Here is a 24708-nt window from a genome sequence, read left to right as displayed (position 1 = left end):
AATACCTCAAGTTGCTTGGATTATCCTCTCTCATCAATTCCTTTGTAACGCAGGTAATCGACCGAGTGGGATCCAGTATGACACAAGGAACGTCACTTCCAGAGGACCGTACCTTTTCTGTCGCACATCAAGAGAGTTATTGGTCAACTTTGAGTTTCGTCTTGTCAGTGAGATTGCTGTTGAATTTGAGCCCGTTACCTTTATTATCTTTCTAAAGTTGAACAAAACGCAAGATTGGTCGATGTTTAAACTGGTGAGCAATCATTCTTTTAACGTATATTGTTGATTAATAGGTTGCTTGGCTTGATTCCCTTAACTTGAATAACTAATAAGAAGTTGACTATAACCCACAGTTTTCAATCATAATTCTTTAACCGTCCTTTATTAATACCAGTTACTTCGCCCTACCTCCATTTAAACAATAGAGTGTTTCTGTCGAGGAACTATCGGCTGATAGTTGCCACGTGGAAATTTGATGTTCTTAAAACCAATTTTTTGCCCGAGAAGCGAAGCTTCGAGGGCAAATATACTAGTTTTAAGAACATCAAATTTCCAAGGAGCAACTATCAGACCGATAGTTCCGAGACATAAACACACTATTGTCTTTATTGTTCACCACTAAATTTTCTTCCGCGCGCCAGTTGAAAAACAGTCAAAACCCACTATGTGCAGATCAATCAAATATTTATTCATGCGTACAGCCTGTCACAAATGTCAATAATTCGCAACCGTATATTAGCTAAATAATACGCCATACTTGTCAGATTGAAAAGTCACTGTTTTTCTGATCTGCCTAACTTCGCGGCCGTCAAACCATTCAAAATTATTCACAGGTGAGTAGATAGATAGATAATAATCTTTAGACAGGGTGCGTTCTCACAGAAGTGGTTTTCAGAACGGCCCTGTAACTACCCACCCAACCCACCCCAGGGAGGACATCCATCACACAGTAATCTCGTGCGTGGGAAATTAACGTCTCCTACCCCAACCCTGCAGGAGACGGGACCTCCAATTATTCGTCCCTATCCGAGAAGACTAGAATATCTAACCATTTCTTGATGTTAAAGAAAGGAAGCATATTCTTCTCAGTTAATTTTAAGACCCTGAGTGTTGGTCCGGCCGGTATTGAACTCTCGACCTCCCGCACAGCAGTCCGGCGCTCTCCCAATTGAGCTAACCAGGCGGCGGTTGTTGGAGTACTATCCATCCGGGTATTTTCCGCGGGCGGGCACTATGGGCTGATACTGTCTCTCCATGGATGAACACTATCGCGTCACTTGATCAATTTAAACCAAAAAGAATCGGAGAAAATGTAGTAGTGAACGACATGAATAATGAAAGGTAAATGAATGAAGGGGGTAAGTTTCTAAAGAAACCGCGGTGCTGCGTCGGTGGGGGGTAACAAGGTAATGTGGTAATATCAACTAAGTTGAAATCGTACATTGGCCACCGTAAAGAGTTAAAAAGCTGACGTTTCGTGCGTTAGCCCTCGAGATGTCAGGTTTTTAATTCTTTACGGTGGCCAATGTACAATTTCAACTTAGTTGATATTACCAAATTATAATGAAAGATAACTGACACTCCAACATCATCGAGATTTTCACCCGACTATTCGCTCCTATCGATATCATTATGGAGCTGTACCCCTGCTCTGATAAGTCGGGATTTCCTCTTACGTATCTTGCCTTTAACAGCCTGCATGAGTTGGTTTTTACTACAGAAACATAAGTTTGAAAAGTAGTATCAGCGTCGTTTTTGTGAATAACAACAAACAGACAAATAGGCAAGGAAAAGAGCAAAACAAAAGAAAACAAGGCAATTCCACTGACTGAAAATAGCGTATGTAATGACGTACCAGTTGTCCTCCTTAGGCCAAGTAAATTTGGTCGAAAAAAAATTCCATTTACTTCCTTCGCTTGGCTTGACTATGCTCAGATCACCTTCAGCAAATAATTGAACGTGAAACTTACCTATCATTTTTTTTTTCGTGTACATAACATCATTGTAATTATTCTCACTATTGTTATCATACTCAAGGCATCTTAAACATCATCATTGTCATCATTATTTTATGTCATTAAGTTAGAACACGCATGAACGATACTGGAGCTTTTAGAGTTTTTTTGGCCTTTTAATCGCAGCTAATATGCAGTCACATTACCTATCAGCGTTAAATCTCATACCTTTTTACGATGCTCTGCGAAACAAAGAGGAGCTGTTTCCAAACAGAACGCTCAGTACAGGCTAAATATCTATACATGATTTCAATTCAGTCTTCAGAGTTGCCATTCCATGCAAGTGGTCTTTATAAAGGCTTTAAAATTCAACTAGCTTTTGCCATAATAACATCAAAGGGACTGCAATTTGTACCGGATTCTAAAGAATTCCGCCATATTGGAAAATGGATGTCGACGTTGAGTGGTAAGTGTGTATCCACTAGCTTTTATGCACTGGATTTTTATCAGACACTGATTTTAATGCATTTTTCGATTTTCAGGCGTTTTATCAAAATTTTTGTTAGTATTTTTGGTCATGATAGTGGGAAGTCTTAGTCTGTGAAAAGATTAAAACTAAAGCAAAAAATTCATCTAATAACAAAATCTTTCTCAAGAAGTCCGCAACTCTTATTTTGACAATTGTTTTTAGTTCATCAGTTGATGATTATTAAATGTATTTTAGTTGAGTTTGATACAGAGTAAGTTTCATGACTTGCCGTCGTAAAATAACTTAGAAAAGGGTGGGATGAAATATTGAAATATCAAGAAAACTGCTCTCATGAAACCACACCCATAGGAACAATAAGAAACAGTCTATTTCTACAGAAAAGAATCCAAGAATAAGCTGCGATACATTGACCCTTAAAGGGATGGACCACTATTTTTCTGGAGGGTGGTATGAGAAATATTGAAAAAAATTGTTTGCAGGGTCTGAAAAGACAAAATAAATTGTTTGCAAATGTGATAGGGTAACAAAAAAATGTTTGCAGAGAAGTCAGGTAAGATATTACCAAAACTGAAATAAAAAAAATAAAGTAACAAATTGAAGCATAAGTATTATAAAAATTAACAAAATTTGGCACTAAAAAGTGGTCACTCTGTATTAAGCAAATAACAAATCTGAAAATAGCTGAACATTTCTTGAAAAACTGGGAATTTATTGTGGCAATTAAATCTCAAAGTTACTTGTCAACATATTGATTACGTTCTTCGTAAAATAGTTCAATAAGGTAATGGTAATATTTAGCACAAATAAAAGGAACACTAAAAAAAAAATGGAAAAAAATTGTTTGGGGAGACGTGTATGTTTTTAAAAAAAAATGTTTACCGAAGAGAATTTCTCATACTCCCCTCCAGAAAAATAATAGTCTGTCCCTAAACCTTAAGAGTGGCTAGCAATTAATTTTTCCAACAGTAATATGTCTGGATCATTAATAAAGATGATGAGAATATAGGAAATTAATGCCAAGCCAAGAAGCTTTGATTTTTTAATGAATTCTCCTTGTCAGTATCAAAGGAAAACATACAGACAAAAGTATGGAGAATTTGGATACGGCTGTTAGGGTGTAAAGAGTTAATATTAGCATCAGCTTTCCTTTTTTTTTTTTTCATCGCAAAGTGCGGCACGACAACGTTAAAAAGTCGGTCGCAGGGGTGGCGCGGTAACACCTGAAAGAAATGAAACCAATATAATTAGATGCGTTTTGAAGGATGACACATTTCCTCTGTGCTTTTGGATAAATTCGTGATCTTGTGTCATTTCTTGTGCAAACCCTTCTTGTTCCTTTGCTTTTTATGTCAGATGAAAATCTTATAGACCCTCCCAGGGACGTTCGTGTCAATTTGAAAGCATCAGGTGACAAATTTGAGGCGCATGTGACTTGGCGTGTGGCGCCGCACAGTAAGTAACATTTTGCGCAACTTAAATTCGACAAAATTGTAATAGCACACATCAAGAAAACTGGGAGACTTTGGATCAAGACCCTCTTCTTTTACGTTGTAAGTGCTTTTATGACTGCAGGCTTTTAAAGGGAGCACCTGAGAAAATCACGCTTAACAATCTACAACTATAGCCTAACTCATCACAAAGCAAAGGACAGAAAGGACTTAAGTACAGAGTTGAATGCGCACGATATAGACACTAAACCTAGTGTCCCATTCAACCGCACCGCTGAGCGAGACAAAACAAATCGTGTGGCTAATCTCGATATTTTGGCAAATAGAGGATGTTGTTTCAAAATCTCAATTACCACTTGTGCCATTTCTAAATTAAAAGAAAATCGATTTATTTTTAGAGTGTAAGGGCGGCTCTAAATATTCCCGCTGATAAAGAGCTTATGGTAAGCCCGTGCACGGCCTTTCAAGGTCAACCGGATATAAAGATTAATGCTTGAAAACAACAGAAAAATCTGCAAGAAAAGAAAACATAACGAGAATTTCACTTCACAACAATCGTTCTAAAGAGTCTGGAGAAAAAACACAGCCTCTGAAATTCCTAGTGAAATTCCTCTGAAATTCCTCCAAATTCCTAGTGGTTTCAATTTTCTTAAAAAACATCTTATCAAAGGCAGAAAGCGTTTCATCTAAGCTATGATTAACACTTGTTAAAAATTTTGAAGGCAAAACATGTGACTACATGATTGACTGGCGAGCTGATGACGCAGATCACTGGGACAGTAAAAAATTTAACCTCGAACGAGAGAAGGTAAAGCTTGATCGAATTTAAATTTTTATCGACGAGATCACATCATCTTATTCACTTTTTTTTAATTTTATAAGCACCATATAGACACAAAGATGCATTCTGTACTGCAAGGTTTATTACCAAAGGAGAATTACACTATAGACGTAAGCTATTTGTTTATTTTTGACACTCATTTAATAGAGCGAGTTGTAAAATCAAATATTTCCACTCGCACTTGAGCGTGTAAAAAAGGCACGTAACTGTATATGCTTCACCTGAAACTGATGAATATGCCAGTGAAAATCCTCATTTGTGAAATCTTGCGTCCCTTACGATGAAATTAGATTCAAAATAGGTGAGCAATCCGGTTTTGCTACAGGAAAGACTTAAATCGTCTGTTGATAGCGCTGTGCCACCGAAAAACACTAAAAGAATTCGACAACCAACCCAATAAATGCTTTTTTTTGGAGGGAACTGAACAACATGCTGTGTTTTGCGCGAGCATATCTCGTACATTTTATTATTTAGATACTGATGAAATACCAGGATTTCTCCTTTTACTAAAAAATCATATCTTCACCGCGCGCAGTGAAGCTACTATTTTTATCTTTCACGTGTGAGGATATTGGTGTGGCCATGGTTACCAACATAATTACCCAATTGCTGTTTCGAAAATGACTAAAAAATGTTGTCTTTTATGTGGAAATTTCATCAGTATCTATATAATAAACAGAACATTACATGGCCGCCTGGGGATACGAGTTTTATCTTCGAGTGCGAAAGTATCTCTCAACTCGTTCGCTGCGCTCACTCGTGAGAGATACTTTCAGCACTCGAAGATAAAATTCGTATCCCCAAGCGGCCATGTAATATCCTCTATGTCCTTTATAACTTCTGAACACAACTCGTCTCTGTTAAATTTATGCGATTTGTGTTATTTTTTTAACCGAAAGATTTCATGCTGCTATAAGAAATTTGAACGTAGAACTTCATTTTCACAAAGACTAGTTCCCTGTGCAAAAAAGAAAAAATTGCAAAATTGTGAAATTACGCCTTGAGAAATGTGCCTCTCAATTTCTCGCGATATGAACTGACCGCGAAAAAGGCCATACAATGATTATTTGAGCCCCTATGTAAGAAATTGTGCTATTGCTTCCATTGAGAGGTGTATGTAGTGACGTAGTGCTGCACAGATCAGAGATGATCAAGCTCCTTTTTCACATTTAAGATCATATCTACAACTTCTGATGACAAAGAAAATAAAAGCACCGTCTATATTGCAACACCTCCTCTGGGTAAATATCACTTCTGTATCATAGTCACGTTTTGTTGTTCTTATGTTCTATCGGGAGTCCGTTGAGTAAAAGGTTCCTGGTTTTATGCCATTTCTTTCACCCTGATATGGCGTAGATAGTGCACTCAAACAGTTATTTGGTTCGTAAGATTTTGCTTTGATTAGCCATTGCATAACAGTCACAAGCTTTGGAAAATTCTTTAGTTTTAAAACGCTTATATATCGATCAGAAAATATAGCATGATTCTTTAAACGTAACTGTAAATTTTGCACCCATCAATATTGGGACAAAGCTTTTCTGTAGTTTCTAGCTTTAAGATTATGATAGCTCAAGATCATCTTTGTGCTCTTTCTCCTTGATTTTCTCTCAGAATGCTTCAATGACACTGGCTTTTACACCTGCGGTGAGTATAAAAACTGCCTGAGGCTTTTGGGTGTCATCGCTAAGTGGCAACATTATTTCAAGTCTCGAGTTTTCGGTTATGACGTATTCAATTTCAGTTGCACAGCTTTTTTTCACGCGTGATAACGCTAAACAAAGGAAAATAAAGACAATCATGTTAAAAACTAACTTACTACTCAAGAGCAATAAGATAGCCTCTTCCAGGCACTCAGTGCGTAAAACGGAGCGAAATGGCAAACGACGCGAAAACAGTATAGGAATGAAAAAGCGAGAGAAGCTTGGACCCAAACCTCCCTGGTTTTTTTCAATCCTCCACAAGTTTTCAAGACTGACAGTCGAAGGCCGGACATCTTGGGTTTCACAGGGTTTGCTTTCTTTGCTATATGATTGGCGTATAGAAAACTCACACCATTCTTTCAAACAATCAGATCCAAAATTAAAACTATTGGTTAATCAGATTTTGCAATGGGATGCACTATTAACTCAGAGATCTTGTTCTTGTGCAAAGCTATGTACGACAAGTGTTCTTAAAAGTGGACTCAACATCAAGCATATCTCTGACGGATCCTATTCTTCTCTAATGTTACCCAGCGCTAGGGCCACCGGAGAACTTGACCTTGGTTAAAGTCACACACCTGTCACGCAATACGTCAAAAGCTATGGTCAAGTGGTGGCCACCACGTAACATATCCTCTACAGATCATGTACAGGAATACAGATTAGCGTGGAGAAAGATCCCCATCCTTAGAGGACAAACCTCCGAACCTCATAACAACTCTGCAATATTACCACCGGTAAGTAAGACGGCTTTTAGGAAGAACTCCTTGATATCTGAGGGAAACTTCGAAATGATAATCGGTCCTGGTAAAAAACTCACAAAAGAGATATCATCAAGTAACATAGAATGAGGACTGGATAACGGTGGGCAAGATTGACTCATACAGATGAAAAACTAAAACTAAAAGATAATACAGGGCTCCAGTCCTGCAACAAACATCTGCTATCACTTCCAGTAAGGAGTAACTAAGTACAGCAGAACCTTTATTTAGCGGCCACCGCTTAATGCAGGTTTATGCCATAATTGACCACTTAATATTCGCTCCGACGAAGGGCTAACGCTCGAAACGTCAGCTTTTGTAATCGTTACGGTGGCTAATTTACCATTTCAACTTTGTTGATATATCCAAATTATTTCGTTACTTCCACTGACGCAGCGCCAAACAGTTTCTTTCGAAACTATCAGCCTTTATTCACTTAATATACAGAATCTCGTCTCGTCTCTCGTCTTAATATACAGAATCCCGTCTCCTACATCTATTAATTAGTTAATTTGGATAGGGAGGGGACGTTAAAGAACCCACTCACGGGATTACTGTGATGTGGTCTGGCCTGTTTACTGGGAACTGAGGGGGTAGGGGGTATCTGTTAGATTCGCCTTTATTTGATTGTAAACTGCTTAGCAGTCTAGTAAAGTCCCCCGCACAGTGTTGTAAGCGCCATGACCTCAGGATATGAGCGCCATATAAATAAAAGTTATTATATTATCGCAGAGAAATCAACTGAATGCTACATTCTAATCAGACAGCACAGGGCGAAAACCGTAATCTGTGAACCATGGAGTAAAAAATAAATGTACATTAACTAATCCTTAAAAGCTTTTCCGTTGTGTCTACGGTCCTCCTTCTAACAGGAACTCAAACTGCCACCTTGAAAGTCCGGGCAATATTCAGCGTGCCTGAGAGCACTGCCCTCTGCATCTTTCGCAGTAAGTCTGTGCTGCTGCCTCCCACCAGCTTGCGCATCATGACATCCAGCTTCCGTGACCAGCCCCCGAGGGCATCCATAATGATGTTATATTGCTTCACCTCGTAGCCTGGGAACTGCTGTCTTAGTTCCCAGCGGCGAGGTCCGTACTTCAGTGTCTTCTCTTCATCCTTTCTTGTCCGATTGTTGACCCACGGGCAGCTCATTTCCAGCGTCACAACTCTCTTGCACATATGATTATAATGCGTGCATCCACCCTATTGCATCTGACCTCTTGTTGATCAGCATATATAGGGACATCCCAATAAGCTTTAACATTCTCTGACTCATACACGGGCTTCGGCTTGTCGGGTGAGTACCAGGGTGGTATCTCGTCTATAAATCCCTCATCATACAACAGTTCGTAAAACAGTACCTTCAGTGCTGCGTCGTGTCTAGAGAGATACTTGCTCTGGGCCAGCGCACTGCATCCTGACAAGATATGAGCCACACTCTCAGGAGCCTTGCCACATAATCTGCACCTCACCTCGCCTTCCCCGCTTGTGTGCGTCTTCTGACTCGTGTATACTCGCGTTGGCAATAGCTGCTCGTATAGCTCGATGAGTCAAGCAATTGTGTGTGATGGGCAGTTCTTCTACTCTGTGAACCACTCCTTTACTTCTTGGCATCGGCACTCAAACTCTCATCCTCCAGCCTAGTAGTCACTAGACCCCCTTACCATCGTTGGTTTCTGATCTCATTCTCTAACTTCTCAATTTGGCGCCTCCGCACCTCTTTCTTGATCCCTTGCGCGTGTTCCAAATCCAACTCCAGCCCCAACTCCTCCGCGCACTTAGCCGCTTCTTTAAAAATTGACCTACGCCCCATCCTTTCCGCTTGCTCTTCAAACTCCCGTACCATTCCCAGTGCACGATCTTCATTACCATGGAGTCTGACTGCACCCTTGATTTTTGTTGCTTTGTACTCCATTTCAACAGAGCGCAATCCCCGCCCTCCTTTACTTCTTGGCATATACAACAATGCATTCGAACTACATGAGTGTCTACCCCCACTCTCAACAACAATCTCGCGCGCTTCCCTATCGATCTGCTTAAGTTCCATCACCGGCCACTGTTGTGTCCACATAAGATATCCAAGAACAGGCAATGCAAACTGATTTGACGCTACCACCCGATTAAAATCGGACAAGGGACTTGTCCAAATAACTGACAATCGTCTGAGATACTCTCTTGCTGCACACTCCAGGACCAACTTATTCTCCTGCCTAACACTCTCAAGTACTCCAAAGAACTTGTACCGCTCACCATCATCAAGACATGGTAATCTAGTCAACTCCACAACTCTCCCCCCTGAGACAGGAGTCACTTGTACCCCCCCTTTTTACATGGGCCACCGCACACTTCTTCAGGTTCCACTGAAGCCCCACATCCTCCATAGATGACTTAACCATCTTCATAACCCGTTCAAGCTTACTCTCCGATGCAGCGAAGATCTTGATGTCATCAATATACAAGAGTCCCGTAACCTTAATGTTAATAGGTTTGGACATCCGGTATCCTTTAGCGGCTCTGATCTTCCATGCCACTGGGTTCAAGCATACAGTGAACAGCCTCGGGCACAATGCATCCCTCTGTGGTAACCCTCTGTTGAACTTAATCCTCTCGGAGGTCTGTCTCCCTTTCCTTGTGATCGCCACTACCTTTGAGTTCCAACTCTTACACAGTTTAGCAATGACTTTACACAACCATGTGGGAAACCTGTGTAACGTCATCACCCCATTCAACCAACTATAATCTACAGAATCGTACGCCTTTTTAACATCAATCCAGGCCACGCTCAAATTCCGCCTCCTCCTATGACAATCCAACGCAACTGTTCGATCGATCAATAAGTTGTCTGTTGTTCCACTGCACCCTGCACGTGCCCCCCTCTGCGCACCCTCCATTAGATCGTTCTCCTCAAGATGCTGGTTTGTTGTGACAAGCAGACACGAAGTGAACAACTTATAAAGCGTGTTTAGACAAGTGATGGGTCGTTGGTTGTCGCTGGTAAACTCTCCAGATTTTGGGATTAACGTTGTTTTCCCTTCACAAAACCATGCTGGATACTCTTCCTCATACTCGGAGATCACACAGAACGACGAAATAGCACCCTCATGCAGCGCTTGGGCACATTTCCACCAAAAATTGGCGATACGATCCGGTCCAGGTGCGCTCCAATTCTTTTTCCGCGCTAAAACGTTTACAGCCTCACTTGTAACGATGTCCCAGGCTTCCTCCACTGAAGGAGGGACGCGATCGTGAATAATAGCTCGCAAATCATGCAACCATTCCGCGTTTCCGTTTTCCCGTTCCGTTCCCTTCCCATAATTCCTTCCAAAAGCTACTTACTTCTTCGATATTAACAAACACCTTCTCCTCTATTTCCTCATCCCGTTTCCCAGGGTCTACATATTTTGGACGCTTACTTTCTTGGTCGTTAGCCAACACTCTTCTCATGCCCGCATATACCCGGCTAGTATCATCTTTAAATTGTTGATTAATCAACCTTGCTTCCTCTAGCTTGTTGCCTCGCACAAAGCCTTTCTTCAGTTTTCGTAAAGAGGATTTTTTCTTCTCAATATACCCGACAAGTGATGCTATCGATAACGTGCGGCATTCCTTGTGCAAAATCTCCCGGTTCCTTCTCCCTCTCTTAGTGAGCTTTCGGTTTTCTTTCAAGCGATTCACTTCCGCTTTGGCAATTGAAATCTGTTTCCTTATTTCACATACTTTTTCTACGTACAAACGGCGCCGTTTCTGTTGCTTACTCTCTCCAGCTGATGGTCTTTTCGGTCCTTTCTTTTTCCAACCTTTGTACAACAAAAATGCAATAACAACAGAGTACAGCACGCAGCTTGCGATCCAAAGATACGTGAACGGGTTGTCCGTAGGGAGTACTTTCTGTTGTCTCATCAGCTCTGCTAAGGCTTGATTGATGTTCTCGAGGTCGCGCTTTGTTGGCTTCTCCTTAATACGGGTGTCAAACTCGCGAGCTTTGTACTGACCTTGGCAAGTGTTAATTTGGCGTAAGATGGTAATTGATGATTCAATCAAAGTGCGTGCCTCTTCACTGATGGTACTTTTCACTCCCTCGGGACTAACTCGTTTTCTCATATGTAAATCCAAATCTTCCTGAACAGCGAACGAATTAGGATTTTGCAACCCGGTAATATCTTCCCCCAACTCTTCGCAAACACTCTCCCCCTCCTTCCTTCTTTCACTTCTCCCAATCCCTGCACTCAAACCCTCTGCAACACTACCGAAAGTCTTCTCTAGTCTGGCGGCTTGATCCCGCAGGTTTTGACTCGTCAGTGCGAAGTCACCACATCCTTTCTCTTCCCCCATTTCTTTCATCACCTGCATATAACCCATCTTTCGTCCATTATTCAACCGCGGGGGATTATCTGATTTCACCCACTCCAAAGCTCTCTTCTTGCACTCCAACAAGTCATTGTTCATCCTAACATTCCATCGTATCCTTCCGTTGTCGTCGTCCATCCGCCATGACACAAATCGCTCGCACATCCAAACAAAATCAAAATCAACTCAGCTAAAACTCCCGCTCAGAGACGCCAAATAGTCTCGCAAAACTGCTTAACAATCTGCAAAGTATACTAGATACTTCTTTAAGGATGCTCTGGCGCTCTAAACTCGGCCTGCTTTCGATGGGAACGGATTTTTATGAGAACACTCTAAAACACGTCCACACTACTTGCCGCCATATTATTATTATTATTATTATTATTATTATTATTATTATCTCGCTCGAAAATACTGCTTACGTTGATTTTGGGAGAGAAACAAGGATTAGAAATTACTTGAAAGATTATTTAGGTGGTAGATAATAAAAAAAAGGGCCGTTGGGACTTAGTTAAGGGTGACCGCGACCGCTAAATAGAGGTGACCGCTAATTAGTATAGGTAATCGCATGGGGCCGAGTAAAATTAAGGATTAATATCACGCGTGTTTTCAGCAACTTCTGAAAACACTAGTGATATTGATCCTTAATTTTACAAGGACCCATTGCGATTATTTGTTAATGAAATTGAGGGGAAAATTACTGAATTTCTGAATGCGCTCTTCAGCAATCAGTCATTGGAAGTCATTTAAAGTTGACAGAGAATCAATGACCACAAACACACGTGGGTGTCGAATTAAAAATTCTCCCCTGACGAACGTCCGCTCCATTGAAGCGAGATTTGCCTTCGGCCAATCAGAGCGAGCCTCCCGAAATCCTGATTATTGACCTCGACCTTGACCTTGGCTAGTATTTCGGGCAATATTTTTCAAAATATTAATGGTGCACAGCACATCGGTGTTCGCCTAAGTTTGTAAGAAGTTCGGCCTCAGAGAGTTAAATAATTTCCAAAAAGAAGCTACTGATTACTTCGCTTTTAAAGGCAAAGATGTGTTCGTAAATCTGCCGACCGGAGCCGATAAATCGATCATATATTTGGCTCTTCCGACAGTTTTTGATATCATACGTGAACAACGTGGCCGTATATATCATTGCAGTTGTGTCGCCTCTAATTAACCTCATGGAAGACGAGGTCATGAAATTAAGATCTTTGGTAATTTCATCGGTACCCTTGTGTAGCATAATAGAGGGCGAAATTTCGCCAGTGGAACAGAGAAAATACGAAGTTGTATTCGGAGTCCTGGCTCAAAACTGAAAGGTGGAGGAGAATGTTGACAAGTTCTACATATCAATCAAAGCTATGTGGCATTGCAGTCAATGAAGCTCATGTAATTAAGCAGTGGTAGGTTAATCTTTCCGTTCTATAATCGATTGACTCGAAGTAAATTCGATCGAACTTTTATTTGTTATTTTGTGTCTAGTGAAACCAGTCGCCAGACATTTTAATTTACCTAATCATTCTAAGCAACATATGGCAATCTACGGTCTTTCCTTTCACTTAGGTAGCACGGAAAGCCGTAAAACTCTTGAATAAAAGCTCATCTTCAAACCGGCAGTCTAAATCCCATAGCTATAAACGAACGCTTTTCATTCCACTACTTTATCCGTGTTTTTCTCGTTGCCATGTTCCCACCAATAACGTAGCTCCATTTTCTGCCTTCAAAAGGACACACAACCCGCAATTCCTCTATTCGCTCCAACGAAGAGGTAACGCTCGAAACGTCAGCTTTTATAATCGTAACGGTGGCCAATTTACCATTTCAACTTTGTTGATATATTCAAATTATCAGGACTTTGGACAGGCTTTTGATTTTAGATATCTCTCCAGTGATGCTTGCATTACTTTTAGGCAGTCGGGCTCATATTCATCGCCGTTTTGTCTTCGTAATTATAACTCGGCATAAAACTGCGCCAGTGTTTGGTCGAGGATATCGCTCTCGTACTCGTCTAAATTTGCTTGGAAGTCTCTTTCATTCGCCCACTTTTTAAAAACGTCCTTCCGGTACTCCGTGCTTTTCCTCGTGTTTTCGTTTTCACTCTTGTCTTTTAATTTAATTCCTCGATTTATTCCTCGTCAACTATCTCGAAACGAGACGCCATTGTTACAGAAAATCTTCAGCAACAACTTTTTTATAGCATGAGCTGTTGCTAGGCAACCTGAGTACCAATCATGAGCTAGTAATTTTTCCCTCTTCTCAAGCAAAAGTAAGAAAAAAATGACCTCTTCATTGACCAATCAGCATTCAGTAATTTTGCCCTCTATTTTATTAGAGGAAAAAGATGACAGTAATTAAGGGGGAAAAATTCGGGACTTTGATAACTAACCGCTTAATACGGTGCTGCTTGATATAGGTTCGACAGCAATGATGAATTCGGGAACAGACAAACTTTTCAGCATTTTAACCTGGTGCAATTCCTTGTGACTGTTTTACAAGGAACTTAATCGTACCGGAGAGAGAGTTTCTAAATGCGCTCTTAAAAGCCATAGGTTCAAGCATACCTACTATGTCGTAATCTCTCCTCACGTTGTTTGATCTCCAGTCGTCTCGCATTACACGGATTTCTCGGTCATACGACTTTCAAGCACGTTATATATACAGAGCCACATCGAAACCCTTCTGTTGAGGTAGCGTAGGTTTCGACAATATCATATGATCGCGGTGTCAATTTGACGTCAGGTTTTGCACTTATAAAAACAACGAAATGGCGAAACCCTGATTGGTTAAATTAGCCCGTAAATAGACCATCATGCTCTCCAGGGATTGCACGCTTCGTCACTGCAAAAAGAGAAATTTTTCGGTGTAATAATTCGACAAAATAGAAAACTCTTTATCGACCAAAACTGTGTCGTCAACATGGCTAGAAATTTCCTCACTTTCCGTTTCAGTGAGTCTTGACCAGGTTTTGGTCCAAGGTGAGCGCAAGAGGAGCGCAAAAAGCATTTGAGAAATTAAAGATCCCCGAAATCTAATAACGATTGTATGTTGTTAATTTCTTGCAGGAAAACACCAGTTTTCAACTAGTTGGTCTTCACAATGGTTTCCCCTACATCTTCACGGTAGATTTATGACAGTTTATACTTGATTGTTAAACAACGATCTCGGCTTTAACCTTTCGGTCCCTTTCAGGCCGGCTGATACAGTTTGTTTATGAAGATCTCTGAGAAAACCCGATTGCTCCTTACCTCTTTGTTTACGTCGTTTAACGCTTATAATCGCACGTGCTCATTACATTCGACATTTTATTTTGGTTACATCAGGTAGCAGCAGTATCATCGATGACAGGTGAAGGAGAGAAAGCCAAACTCTTTTTCAACACCTCCGGTACGTCCGTGAATCGTATCACCTCTGGTACGTCCGTGAACTTACTTAGTATCGTAAGTTTCGGAGCTTATCCTGGAATCAGTATCACGGAGGGGTTCAGAGCATTGCTGCTCCTCCAAGGTCGAGTAATAATCCATCGCTGTCTACCCTCTTCCCCTATTTGCCACCAACCATTCCACCCTCCCCCCCACGGGTTTTCTTTTTAATTATAAATTCCTTGTCAAATCATTTACACTCCTGAGTGGTGTGAGAAGGGCTGTTTGATCGACGCAAAAGTATTTTATCCTAGAACACATCTCAATGGCCACTTTGAATGCAGACCGATCGACAGATCCTCCTGTTAGCAGTTTCAAATACGCCGACACGGCTGCACCTACCCGTAAGGGCAACACGCCCTTCCCGTATTTAGTGACAGCACTCGTGCTGATAACTGTGCTTGCCTGCTTCTTTGGCGCCACCTATCTATACATAAAGAGAAGGTACGGAAGCATATCTTCAGCTGTGCAGCAGATGCAAGTTCAGTACATCAACGGCAGAGCTATGTAAGTGAAGCTTTAAGTAACGGGGAGTCCAAGCTTTATTTTCGAGCAGATAAGAACACCAAACCATTTACGTTGGCTAAGTATGGTACGCAGAAAAGGAATGCTATTGACAAATCCGAAGTAGCTTGTGCTTGAGAGGTTGGAACTGAGAACCAAGATTCCATAACAGTAAAATTATGTTAACACATGCTTTGGTTGCTTTGTAAACACCCAGAGCCTCAGTTGAGAGCAAAAAAACCTTCGTCAAACAATAATGAAAGCATTTTAAAAACTATACGTAATAGTTGTTCCATAGCTGGCTGGGAAATACACAAATCGGAAATTTTATTGTAGGGTATTTATTGGTAAAATTTTTTCAGGTTGTCATTTAATGGGGATACTTTTTCGGCGGATCTCCCAATCATTGAGCCTGATGAGTGGGAAGTAGAGTACAGCAGTGTTGCCTTTGGACAACAGATTGGCGAAGGAGCTTTTGGAACAGTTTCCAAGGCAACTGTTATCGGCTTGATGGGTTTTCCCGCGCTTAAAGAAGTTGTTGCCGCCGTTAAGAAATTAAAAGGTAATTAGCCGACAGTTGACAATCGGCTAAATCTTGGTGTGCATGTATCGAGGTATAGATGCGCGTATGAAGTTTGGGGAGCACGAGGGAAGCCCAAGAGTTGCTGGAGCCGCACTCGAGAGCAACTCAATCCTATTTTGAAATAAGACGATTTGGTTTTTATTAACTGAGTTGATAATGTTAATAGGCCTCCGTAAAGAGTTTCGATCAGAGCGCTCGAAATATCAGCTTCGTAACTCTTTACGGTAGAAAATTAACACTATCAACTCAGTTCAACCAAGTTGTTACACTCCTCCACCGACATAGCACCACAGTTCTGCAGAAAGTACCCCCTTTGCCTATTTTGAAATCTCCACGACAAACTTTCCAATAGCATTAATACTGACCCCTGTCGCATAAGAAAATCCAAAGGGATTAAACATGTCTTCAAGTACAAAGCGTACACAATTTGTGTTCGAAAAAAGGACTTTGATGCTAAAGTTGCCGTGACATTCTAATGTCGTCATTTAACTCTTTACTATAGAAAATTTACATTAAAGGGTAATGTAATCTCATAGTGACATAGTCTGAAATGATGTGACATAGTGATGATGTCATTTAGGATGATTCACTTTCATAATGACGTCAATTGGTACCGTGACATTATAATCATGTTATTGTCAGTAACATGACAACATCATTGACCGTTGGTCGCTAAAACATCTTTTGAAAAGTAACTTGACGGTTTCAAGGCATTGGTTCTTCAAGTAAAATGAAAACAGTTATTTACAAGGAGTCACTTTTTCATCTGTAAAGTTTCTAAGTTAGGATTTCATTTAAATTAATTACAACTTGTCTGATTATTAGCAAATGCAAACCTGGAAGACAAACGAAACTTTCTGACAGAGATATCATTGATGAAAAGTATCGGCAAACATCTGAATATTGTCAGCATGCTGGGATGTGTGACAAGTGGCGGTCCGCTGTGCCTTATCACTGAGTACTGTCCGCACGGAGACCTCAGGAACTACCTGAGACTTATTCGGGATAAGGTGGGAGATTGTGTGCCTTTTAACTGAGTGCTGTCATGATTACTTTGGTTTTTGGTTCTTGCGATTTCTGATTGGTCTAAATCAATCAATCAATAAATCAATCAACAACTTTATTTAAGTGTCTAAGTCTTGTTAATTGGGGACACTATAACAAAGTGGTTAAAAAAAAAAAAAACAGAACTAAGAGTTTAGCTAATGATTGTAACAATAATTGTGAAAATTTTAAAAACACTCTGAATATCGTGTAATGATCCAAATACTCGAACCAATCTCTCCTCCGATCACTGATAAACAAAACCAAAAACCAATCCTGACCTGGGGCCCGTTTCTCGAAAGTCTCGGTAACTTAGCGGGCCCGAGGCCATGTTTTAAAATAAAAATTCAAAGGATAGAAAAGCAGGTTCTGGCCCCCAAACCACTCCATTTTGTTTCTTTAGTTGATGGTTTCAAATTTGTTATTTTCAAAACTTTTGAAATTCCCATCCTGAATGAAAACAGAAGCGCTCTACGGGTCCGTTAAGTTACCGTGACGTTCGAGAAACGGGCCCCAGGTCAGTTGCGTTTTGCGCGCTTGAGGTAGCTTGCCTGTTTTTGCGTTTATATTGGATCCTTTTTAAGATATGCCTTTGCTTTAATTGGCCAACGTAGCGTCTTTGGTTGAACAGCTACACCCAAATCAAACATATTCTAACTCATTTGTCACACTTCCGTGCCGGCGGAACAGAGATTAGGAGGTGAACATAGCATGTTGCATTCGCAGAATTTGAACGAATGTAAGCTGAGCAGGTGACTCTGGGTCTTTTTGGCCTAAAGAAAAAAGAAGGAAAAGTGAGCCATTAGTTACTTGTCATGTAAAGCTCTTTTGGCTCTACAAAGTCTCATTATCTAACAAGATAACTTGGCCACTGTAACGATTACAAAAGCTGACGTTTCGAGCGTTAGCCCTTCGCTCCGACGAAGGGCTAACGCTCGAAACGTCAGCTTTTGTAATCGTTACGATGGTCAATTTACCATTTCAACTTTGTTGATACATCCAAATTATTTCGTTACCCCCACCGACGCAGCCCCCAACAGTTTCTTTCGAAACTATCAGCCTTTAACAAGATAACTGATCATCATGACCTACCTTCTGTCCGCTCTGCTGACTTTACTGGAAAAGGAAAATGAATTACGTCAGTCATATCGTCGAGAAATTCCTAACAATGCTATAACAGTTCTGTTTAAAACATGATAAACTTTATCAAAAAACACTGTTGTATTGGATTTCACTAAAAAGTCTTTCGAAATAGTCAGACGGTATAAAAAGTAGTCTACAAATTTGTCTGGTTGCATCGTACAGTAATTGATTATCTTATTCGATCTTCTTTATCAGAAAAAGAATCCGCACTTTGTTTTGCCCAGCGACTTTGTGAGTCCCCTGTTCAAAAGAAAAGCACTGCCAAGTCATAAAGGATCAAAAAGTCCAAGTCCAGTGAAAAAAATCAAGGTAAAAGAAGTACGCATGCGTAAGGCAGAAAGCCGGAGTAAGGTTAACTACACAGATTACACTAAATACAGTCCCAACAAATGGGATGTGGTTAACATTGTGCTTGGGGAAATTGCTTTAGCGTTTAAGTGTAACCATTCTCTTAATGGCATGTCCTGACATGAGCTTGTTTTCGATATCTTATGGTCTACAGTTAATGCCGGCAATGGCACCCGTTTTTAGTGTTATGGGACGATTCATGCATTTACTCTTCTTTAATTTAACTACGATGACGACGGCGACAATAGCCATTTTAGCGCGTACCCATTGCAACTGCCAAAATAACAACCAGCTAATGACTGACTGATGAAGAATTTGGCAAAATAGGTGATAATTCTCTCAAATAAACGAGCACTGGTAGCTAACATATAGCGATAGAGGAAACAAATCCTCTTCAGAACTGAGACCAATTAGCGCTGATTGTTTTGTTGACAATTCAATTATGATAAACGTTTTTTTGGTTTCTCCTTCACAGACTATCTTGATCATGTCACATATTCATGTGCTGCATTAAACATTTTCATGTAAAATTACACCCTTACCTCTTCATAGTGACCCTCTCTGTAAAACAGGCCTTTCCCTATGTTCTAATAGTGACTGTTGTGGAGAGGTTAGAATCGAATGTAAACATTTCTTTAAAGAAATGTTTTCCTCACACCAAATCATATACCGCCTCAACTGACTCGAACGCTTTATTCTATATCATATGCAATTGTTATGCGATAACAAAACCTGAGGATTCACATTCTCGTAATGTTGTTTCAATGTTTTTGTGTTTGTCGACAGCAAGCTTTCTCTGCGAGCTGCCTTCAGGTCCAAAATAGTGACGATGAAAATCAGCCTGAAAACACCGAGGGAACATTCAGTAAGTAAAGAACTACCTTTCATTGCCCTCTTGTCCGCTTTTCTGTGGCCAGATTGGTAAAGCGTTTAACAAGCGGGAATTTTGCTTACTGAGACTGCTGCTCAGTTTTGCCCAAAACCTCACGTGTCAATTGCTTAAAAGAGTAAAAGGCTAAAAGAACATGTTCTACAGAAAGAAAAAAAAAATTAGCGGCTTCTTCCTTAGTGCTTTTTTCATAATGGTCTCTTAAGCTTCTGGGTCAGAACTTACGATTGGTGATCGAGGGAGGTATTTTTCAGTTGACTTTTAGTTATGCACGTAAACACACCGTTTGATCGACAATTTCTTAGTGGTGCGATTACATTTTAGTTTCAAGCAACGATTTAAAACCTCACGAGACGGACAGCAATCACAGCCTGTTGTCTTCAGTCAGGTAGGAATGATAACTTCGATAAAATTACGTATGAGGTGCTAGTTTATCGTTGCTCACCTCCAGCCTCTCGTAGCTAGGCAAGATTTTCCAGTAGAGTTGTGGGAGACACAGTGGACTCATAGTTAGAGCGCTGGACTCCGGGTAGAGAAGTCTAGGTACGAAACCGAGACCACCTTGACTGTCATAATGCCTCTCTCCACCCCCGAAGTAAATGGATACTGGCCAATTGGCAGGGAAGTCCGATGAAATTCTGGGAGAGGGGAGAGAGGGGGTAACCTAACGATGGTCTAGACTCCCATCCAGGGGTAGTCGTGAAACTCCATGCCATGGTAACCGGGTAAGGTTCGGGCTGGGTGAGCCACTTGGCTCGAGTACAGACTACACCTTTACCTTTTCAGTAGAGTGATCATAATCTGGGGTCTTAATAATGTTTGAATCATTACAATTTCCTCTGTCATCTGCCTTTCTTAACAACGGGGGATTCATAATTTCCCTTACCTTTGCCACGCCGTGGGACAAATGCTTTTCTGACAAGTTCTCTGAGCCCTCTGCTACAGATGTGTTCTTTTCAAAGAGGCAACATGAAGCATCGATTAGCCTGGACCATCCGATTTGACACATTAACCATAAATTCACTGGGTCTTCCGTCAACCTATTCGTAAAATATCACCACTCAGCTAGCATATCATTTTATTGGCCACCTTTTTATGTTAGAACGTTCTTGCGGCCCGCTACCATGCAAGATGTTCTCCGGACCGAAGAGAGGCCACACAAAAACCTATGCAAGTTTGGATCTTAGCTATAGGCTTGACACAAAACCTTTTAGGTCTCCTACCTTAAATTCTTTCTTTTTCATTTTCATCTCTATTCTCTCTCCTGGTATAGTTGTCTGTGCAACAATGCATGCCATTGTGCTGTTCAGCAGGCGCATAGAAATGACTACGTAAACCGCCAACGCAGTTGGAGTCATGAATCAACTTCATCCTCACCCATGAACAACTTAAGAATTCCACAAAGGATCGGAACGTCAGTTCCTTCAACCCCCCTGAATATCTCCCCCTGTGCCACGCCAATTCTTTCGGGAAGTACAAGTAAATGCAGCTCAGTTCAGGAGGAGGGTTTCATGCTTGAGGAGAAGAGAGATGACATCTGCATCGTTGTGACAGACGCTGATCCAAATCTAAACCCCTGGGGTTATTCAAGAAAAGTTTCCTCTGGGGAGAAGTGGATGGCGAGTTTTATACCAATAACCGAGCAAGAGAAGAGTGAACACAACTCCGCACAGAAAAGGTCGTCTACTCAGAGTAAGTATTTTCACTGAAGTGACTATTTTATAAAAATCAGAAATGTACTGTTCTTTATAGCCTTCATTATTATAGGGCGATATATATATATATATATATATATGTATATACATAGGGAGTCGTTAATGGAACTCTCAGGCCAACAAAGGTGCACCGCGCCAGGAGGATCAATAAAGATTCGCAGTCCAAACCTCACAGCCAACACGAGCGTAGAAAGTTTAAAAAATTGCGAGGATGGACAACTTCTGACGTAGAAAATACAAAAAATTTTAATAAAAAACGTTTCGGTCAGAGACCCTCTTCAGTTATTAACAACTTTTGAAATAAAAAAAGAGCATTAAATAGGATCGAAGTGCTAATGATTACGTAATTACAGATAACGACTAATGAACTGGTGCTGATAAACAAAAAACCTAATTACAAAGAAAGCAATGGACAAAATACAAGAAACAAACCCTAAAAACTAAGAGATTAGAATACTAAATATGTTAATATGGGTGGCGTAACCAGTTGCAAAGAAGCAATGCGGCGAGCATTAAAAAAGGGAAGGCCCACTTTTTACTACCACTGTAAACCGTAACAAAGTCCCAAAACAAGGCCTTTGGAGCCCGAAAGGGCAAATTAGCAACAAAATCCCTGGAGGGGCCCTTAAATGATACTTATCATAATAAGATCCCTTGGCAGGGCCTCTCAGTCCAATCCACACCTAAAGGGCCGACAAAATCCAAGAAAAGGGCCTTTGAACGATCAATTAGTAGCGCCTAATATAAGATGGAAAATTAGTTATGGCAAATTCTATTTTTCCAATGAAATTCCTTTCTTTTATTCAAACCATGGGGTGCCAAAGAGAACAACTGAGCACTCCAATAAGCCTCTTTTGTGATTAAAAGCCTATCGATCTCTGCAGAGCCACTAGGAGCCTGTACCTGATCAATGCATTGGAACGAAAAATCGTCCAGGGTGTGTGGGGTTTTGTTGAAGTGTATCGCTAGTTCACAAGTTCTCGGCAAAAAATACTTCTTCAGAGCAATTTCTTCCGCCTTCCAGCTGCCATCCTAAGCACGTTCTCAAGGCTATTCCTTTTGGAGTAGCCACAAGATTGAAAAGAAATTGCTCTGAAGAAGTATTTTTTGCCGAGAGAACAGCTGAGTACAAAGAGTACCTTGTTAACCAGGGTTACCCTTCTAAATTAGTTTCTAAACAATTCTCCAAAGCCTCCGCCATCCCTAGAAATAATTTACTCAGGGCTCGGGGAAAAGAAGCGAAGAAACTATTTCCATTTGTTACAACATTTAATCCTAACTTGCCCAACGTGGGCAACATAATCAGAAAGCATTTGTTTATTTTGCAATCTAACCCCAAATTGAAAGAACTTTTTCCTCGAAGTTCTATCATACCATCTTTTCGTCGATCGAAAAATCTCAAAGAATTATTAGCACCATCTCGTTTTAAAACTACCAGCGAGAGACAAACCATTCCTCATAACAATGGTTGCTTTAAATGCGATAGGAAAAGATGCGACCTCTGCCGGAATTTCTTTGTTGAATCTAAACCATTTCTCAGCTTTCAGACGGGCAAAAATTACACCATCCACTCTAGACTTTCCTGCGATTCTAAAAATGTGATTTACTTGGCTTCCTGTAAGAAATCTCGCCTGAAATACGTGCGATCTACTACCACCGACTTTAAAGTGAGATTTCGAAATCACAAATCTACTATGCTCACAAACAAAACAACTTGTGAACTAGCGATACACTTCAACAAAACCCCACACACCCTGGACGATTTTTCGTTCCAATGCATTGATCAGGTACAGGCTCCTAGTGGCTCTGCAGAGATCGATAGGCTTTTAATCACAAAAGAGGCTTATTGGAGTGCTCAGTTGTTCTCTTTGGCACCCCATGGTTTGAATAAAAGAAAGGAATTTCATTGGAAAAATAGAATTTGCCATAACTAATTTTCCATCTTATATTAGGCGCTACTAATTGATCGTTCAAAGGCCCTTTTTTTGGATTTTGTCGGCCCTTTAGGTGTGGATTGGACTGAGAGGCCCTGCCAAGGGATCTTATTATGATAAGTATCATTTAAGGGCCCCTCCAGGGATTTTGTTGCTAATTTGCCCTTTCGGGCTCCAAAGGCCTTGTTTTGGGACTTTGTTACGGTTTACAGTGGTAGTAAAAAGTGGGCCTTCCCTTTTTTAATGCTCGCCGCATTGCTTCTTTGCAACTGGTTACGCCACCCATATTAACATATTTAGTATTCTAATCTCTTAGTTTTTAGGGTTTGTTTCTTGTATTTTGTCCATTGCTTTCTTTGTAATTAGGTTTTTTGTTTATCAGCACCAGTTCATTAGTCGTTATCTGTAATTACGTAATCATTAGCACTTCGATCCTATTTAATGCCCTTTTTTTATTTCAAAAGTTGTAAATAACTGAAGAAGGTCTCTGACCGAAACGTTTTTTATTAAAATTTTTTGTATTTTCTACGTCAGAAGTTGTCCATCCTCGCAATTTTTTAAACTTTCTATATATATACAATTGTATAGGAAAATGAAAATTAAAACTTCGCACTACAGATCTGTTTCGAAAGGGTTAAAAAGTCCTCTCTCTTCAGGTGCATAAGATACTGATTGACTGACGATCCTTTTTTAAGATGGTGGTTTAAACATGCCTAAACAAGTATTTGGTTGAGTGCCGGCACGAACTCGCCAGTTCGTTCCTTTTGTTTAGGGTGCCCGCCCCTGTTCTGCATATGATGAAGAATTTTTCAGTTATGCAAAGATTGCATCTCTTTGTAGTATTCGAGTACGGCCTGGCGCGAGCCACTATTTTCCAGGTCACGGAAAACTCTGTTTCAGCATCCTTTAGGGACCAGATATATTTGCTCAACTCTGTTGCGTTCCTTTTGTTCTCATGTCTAACTGAAGCTGTATGGTTTCTAAATCTTGTTTTAAATGAGATATAGGCACGCAACGGAACTAAGTAAGTTCATAAGGAGCCTAAAATATAGGAAAATTGCTATGATATCAAATGGCGCAAGATCAAACGAGCTAGGTCCTATTCGAATATAAACAGGAAATGTAATTTATGTTTGTGGGAGAAGTTTTCCATTTTGTGCAGTCCAGAAATGTCGACCCTCAACAGTAGAAATGAGCTCGCATCGGGCTGCCGACATGCCAGGAAGTTCCCACTAAAAAAGATTCTTTTTTAATGACGAGGATCGCGCGCGCACTAAACGCAACGAATTTGACAATTATCGCATATTTTCAAATATCTCTGATTGTAACCGTCATTTCTGACAGCCGCCTGATGATTGTTACGCATGAAGCATGAAACTCAGAGTAGCGATTAAATGACCGAATAATCAACTCTTGGATTATAATTGGATTATAATCGGATAAAATTGCCAAATGCATTTGGCAATTTTATCCGACGAGTGCCACACAGGCTGTGTGGTACGAAACTAAATAGTAATAAATGCCAAGCCAAATCTTCAGTTGACCATCCCGTTCTCAATTATATATACATATATATATATATATATATAA

At 40.5% G+C, this 24708-nt stretch overlaps 1 protein-coding gene across 1 annotated transcript in view; it reads left to right on the top strand.

Annotated features, from left to right (window-relative positions):
* The window catches only part of LOC111336020 (uncharacterized), a 38610-nt gene that overhangs the window by 7088 nt on the left and 6814 nt on the right, over nucleotides 1–24708 (top strand). Inside the window, exons 6-22 of the mRNA XM_088753844.1 lie at nucleotides 54–253; nucleotides 2274–2421; nucleotides 3799–3897; nucleotides 4616–4701; nucleotides 4776–4844; nucleotides 5909–5975; nucleotides 6346–6378; nucleotides 6969–7171; nucleotides 14602–14658; nucleotides 14860–14923; nucleotides 15213–15465; nucleotides 15825–16024; nucleotides 16871–17055; nucleotides 18428–18541; nucleotides 19367–19445; nucleotides 19794–19857; nucleotides 20743–21161. Coding sequence (XP_088609970.1) covers nucleotides 54–253; nucleotides 2274–2421; nucleotides 3799–3897; nucleotides 4616–4701; nucleotides 4776–4844; nucleotides 5909–5975; nucleotides 6346–6378; nucleotides 6969–7171; nucleotides 14602–14658; nucleotides 14860–14923; nucleotides 15213–15465; nucleotides 15825–16024; nucleotides 16871–17055; nucleotides 18428–18541; nucleotides 19367–19445; nucleotides 19794–19857; nucleotides 20743–21161 — 2340 coding nt within the window. The remainder of the gene's footprint in view (nucleotides 1–53; nucleotides 254–2273; nucleotides 2422–3798; nucleotides 3898–4615; nucleotides 4702–4775; nucleotides 4845–5908; nucleotides 5976–6345; nucleotides 6379–6968; nucleotides 7172–14601; nucleotides 14659–14859; nucleotides 14924–15212; nucleotides 15466–15824; nucleotides 16025–16870; nucleotides 17056–18427; nucleotides 18542–19366; nucleotides 19446–19793; nucleotides 19858–20742; nucleotides 21162–24708) is intronic.

Source organism: Stylophora pistillata, chromosome 1, assembly GCF_964205215.1.
Source record: "Stylophora pistillata chromosome 1, jaStyPist1.2, whole genome shotgun sequence".
Lineage (NCBI taxonomy): Eukaryota > Metazoa > Cnidaria > Anthozoa > Scleractinia > Pocilloporidae > Stylophora > Stylophora pistillata.
This window is presented reverse-complemented; position numbering and strand designations above follow the sequence as displayed.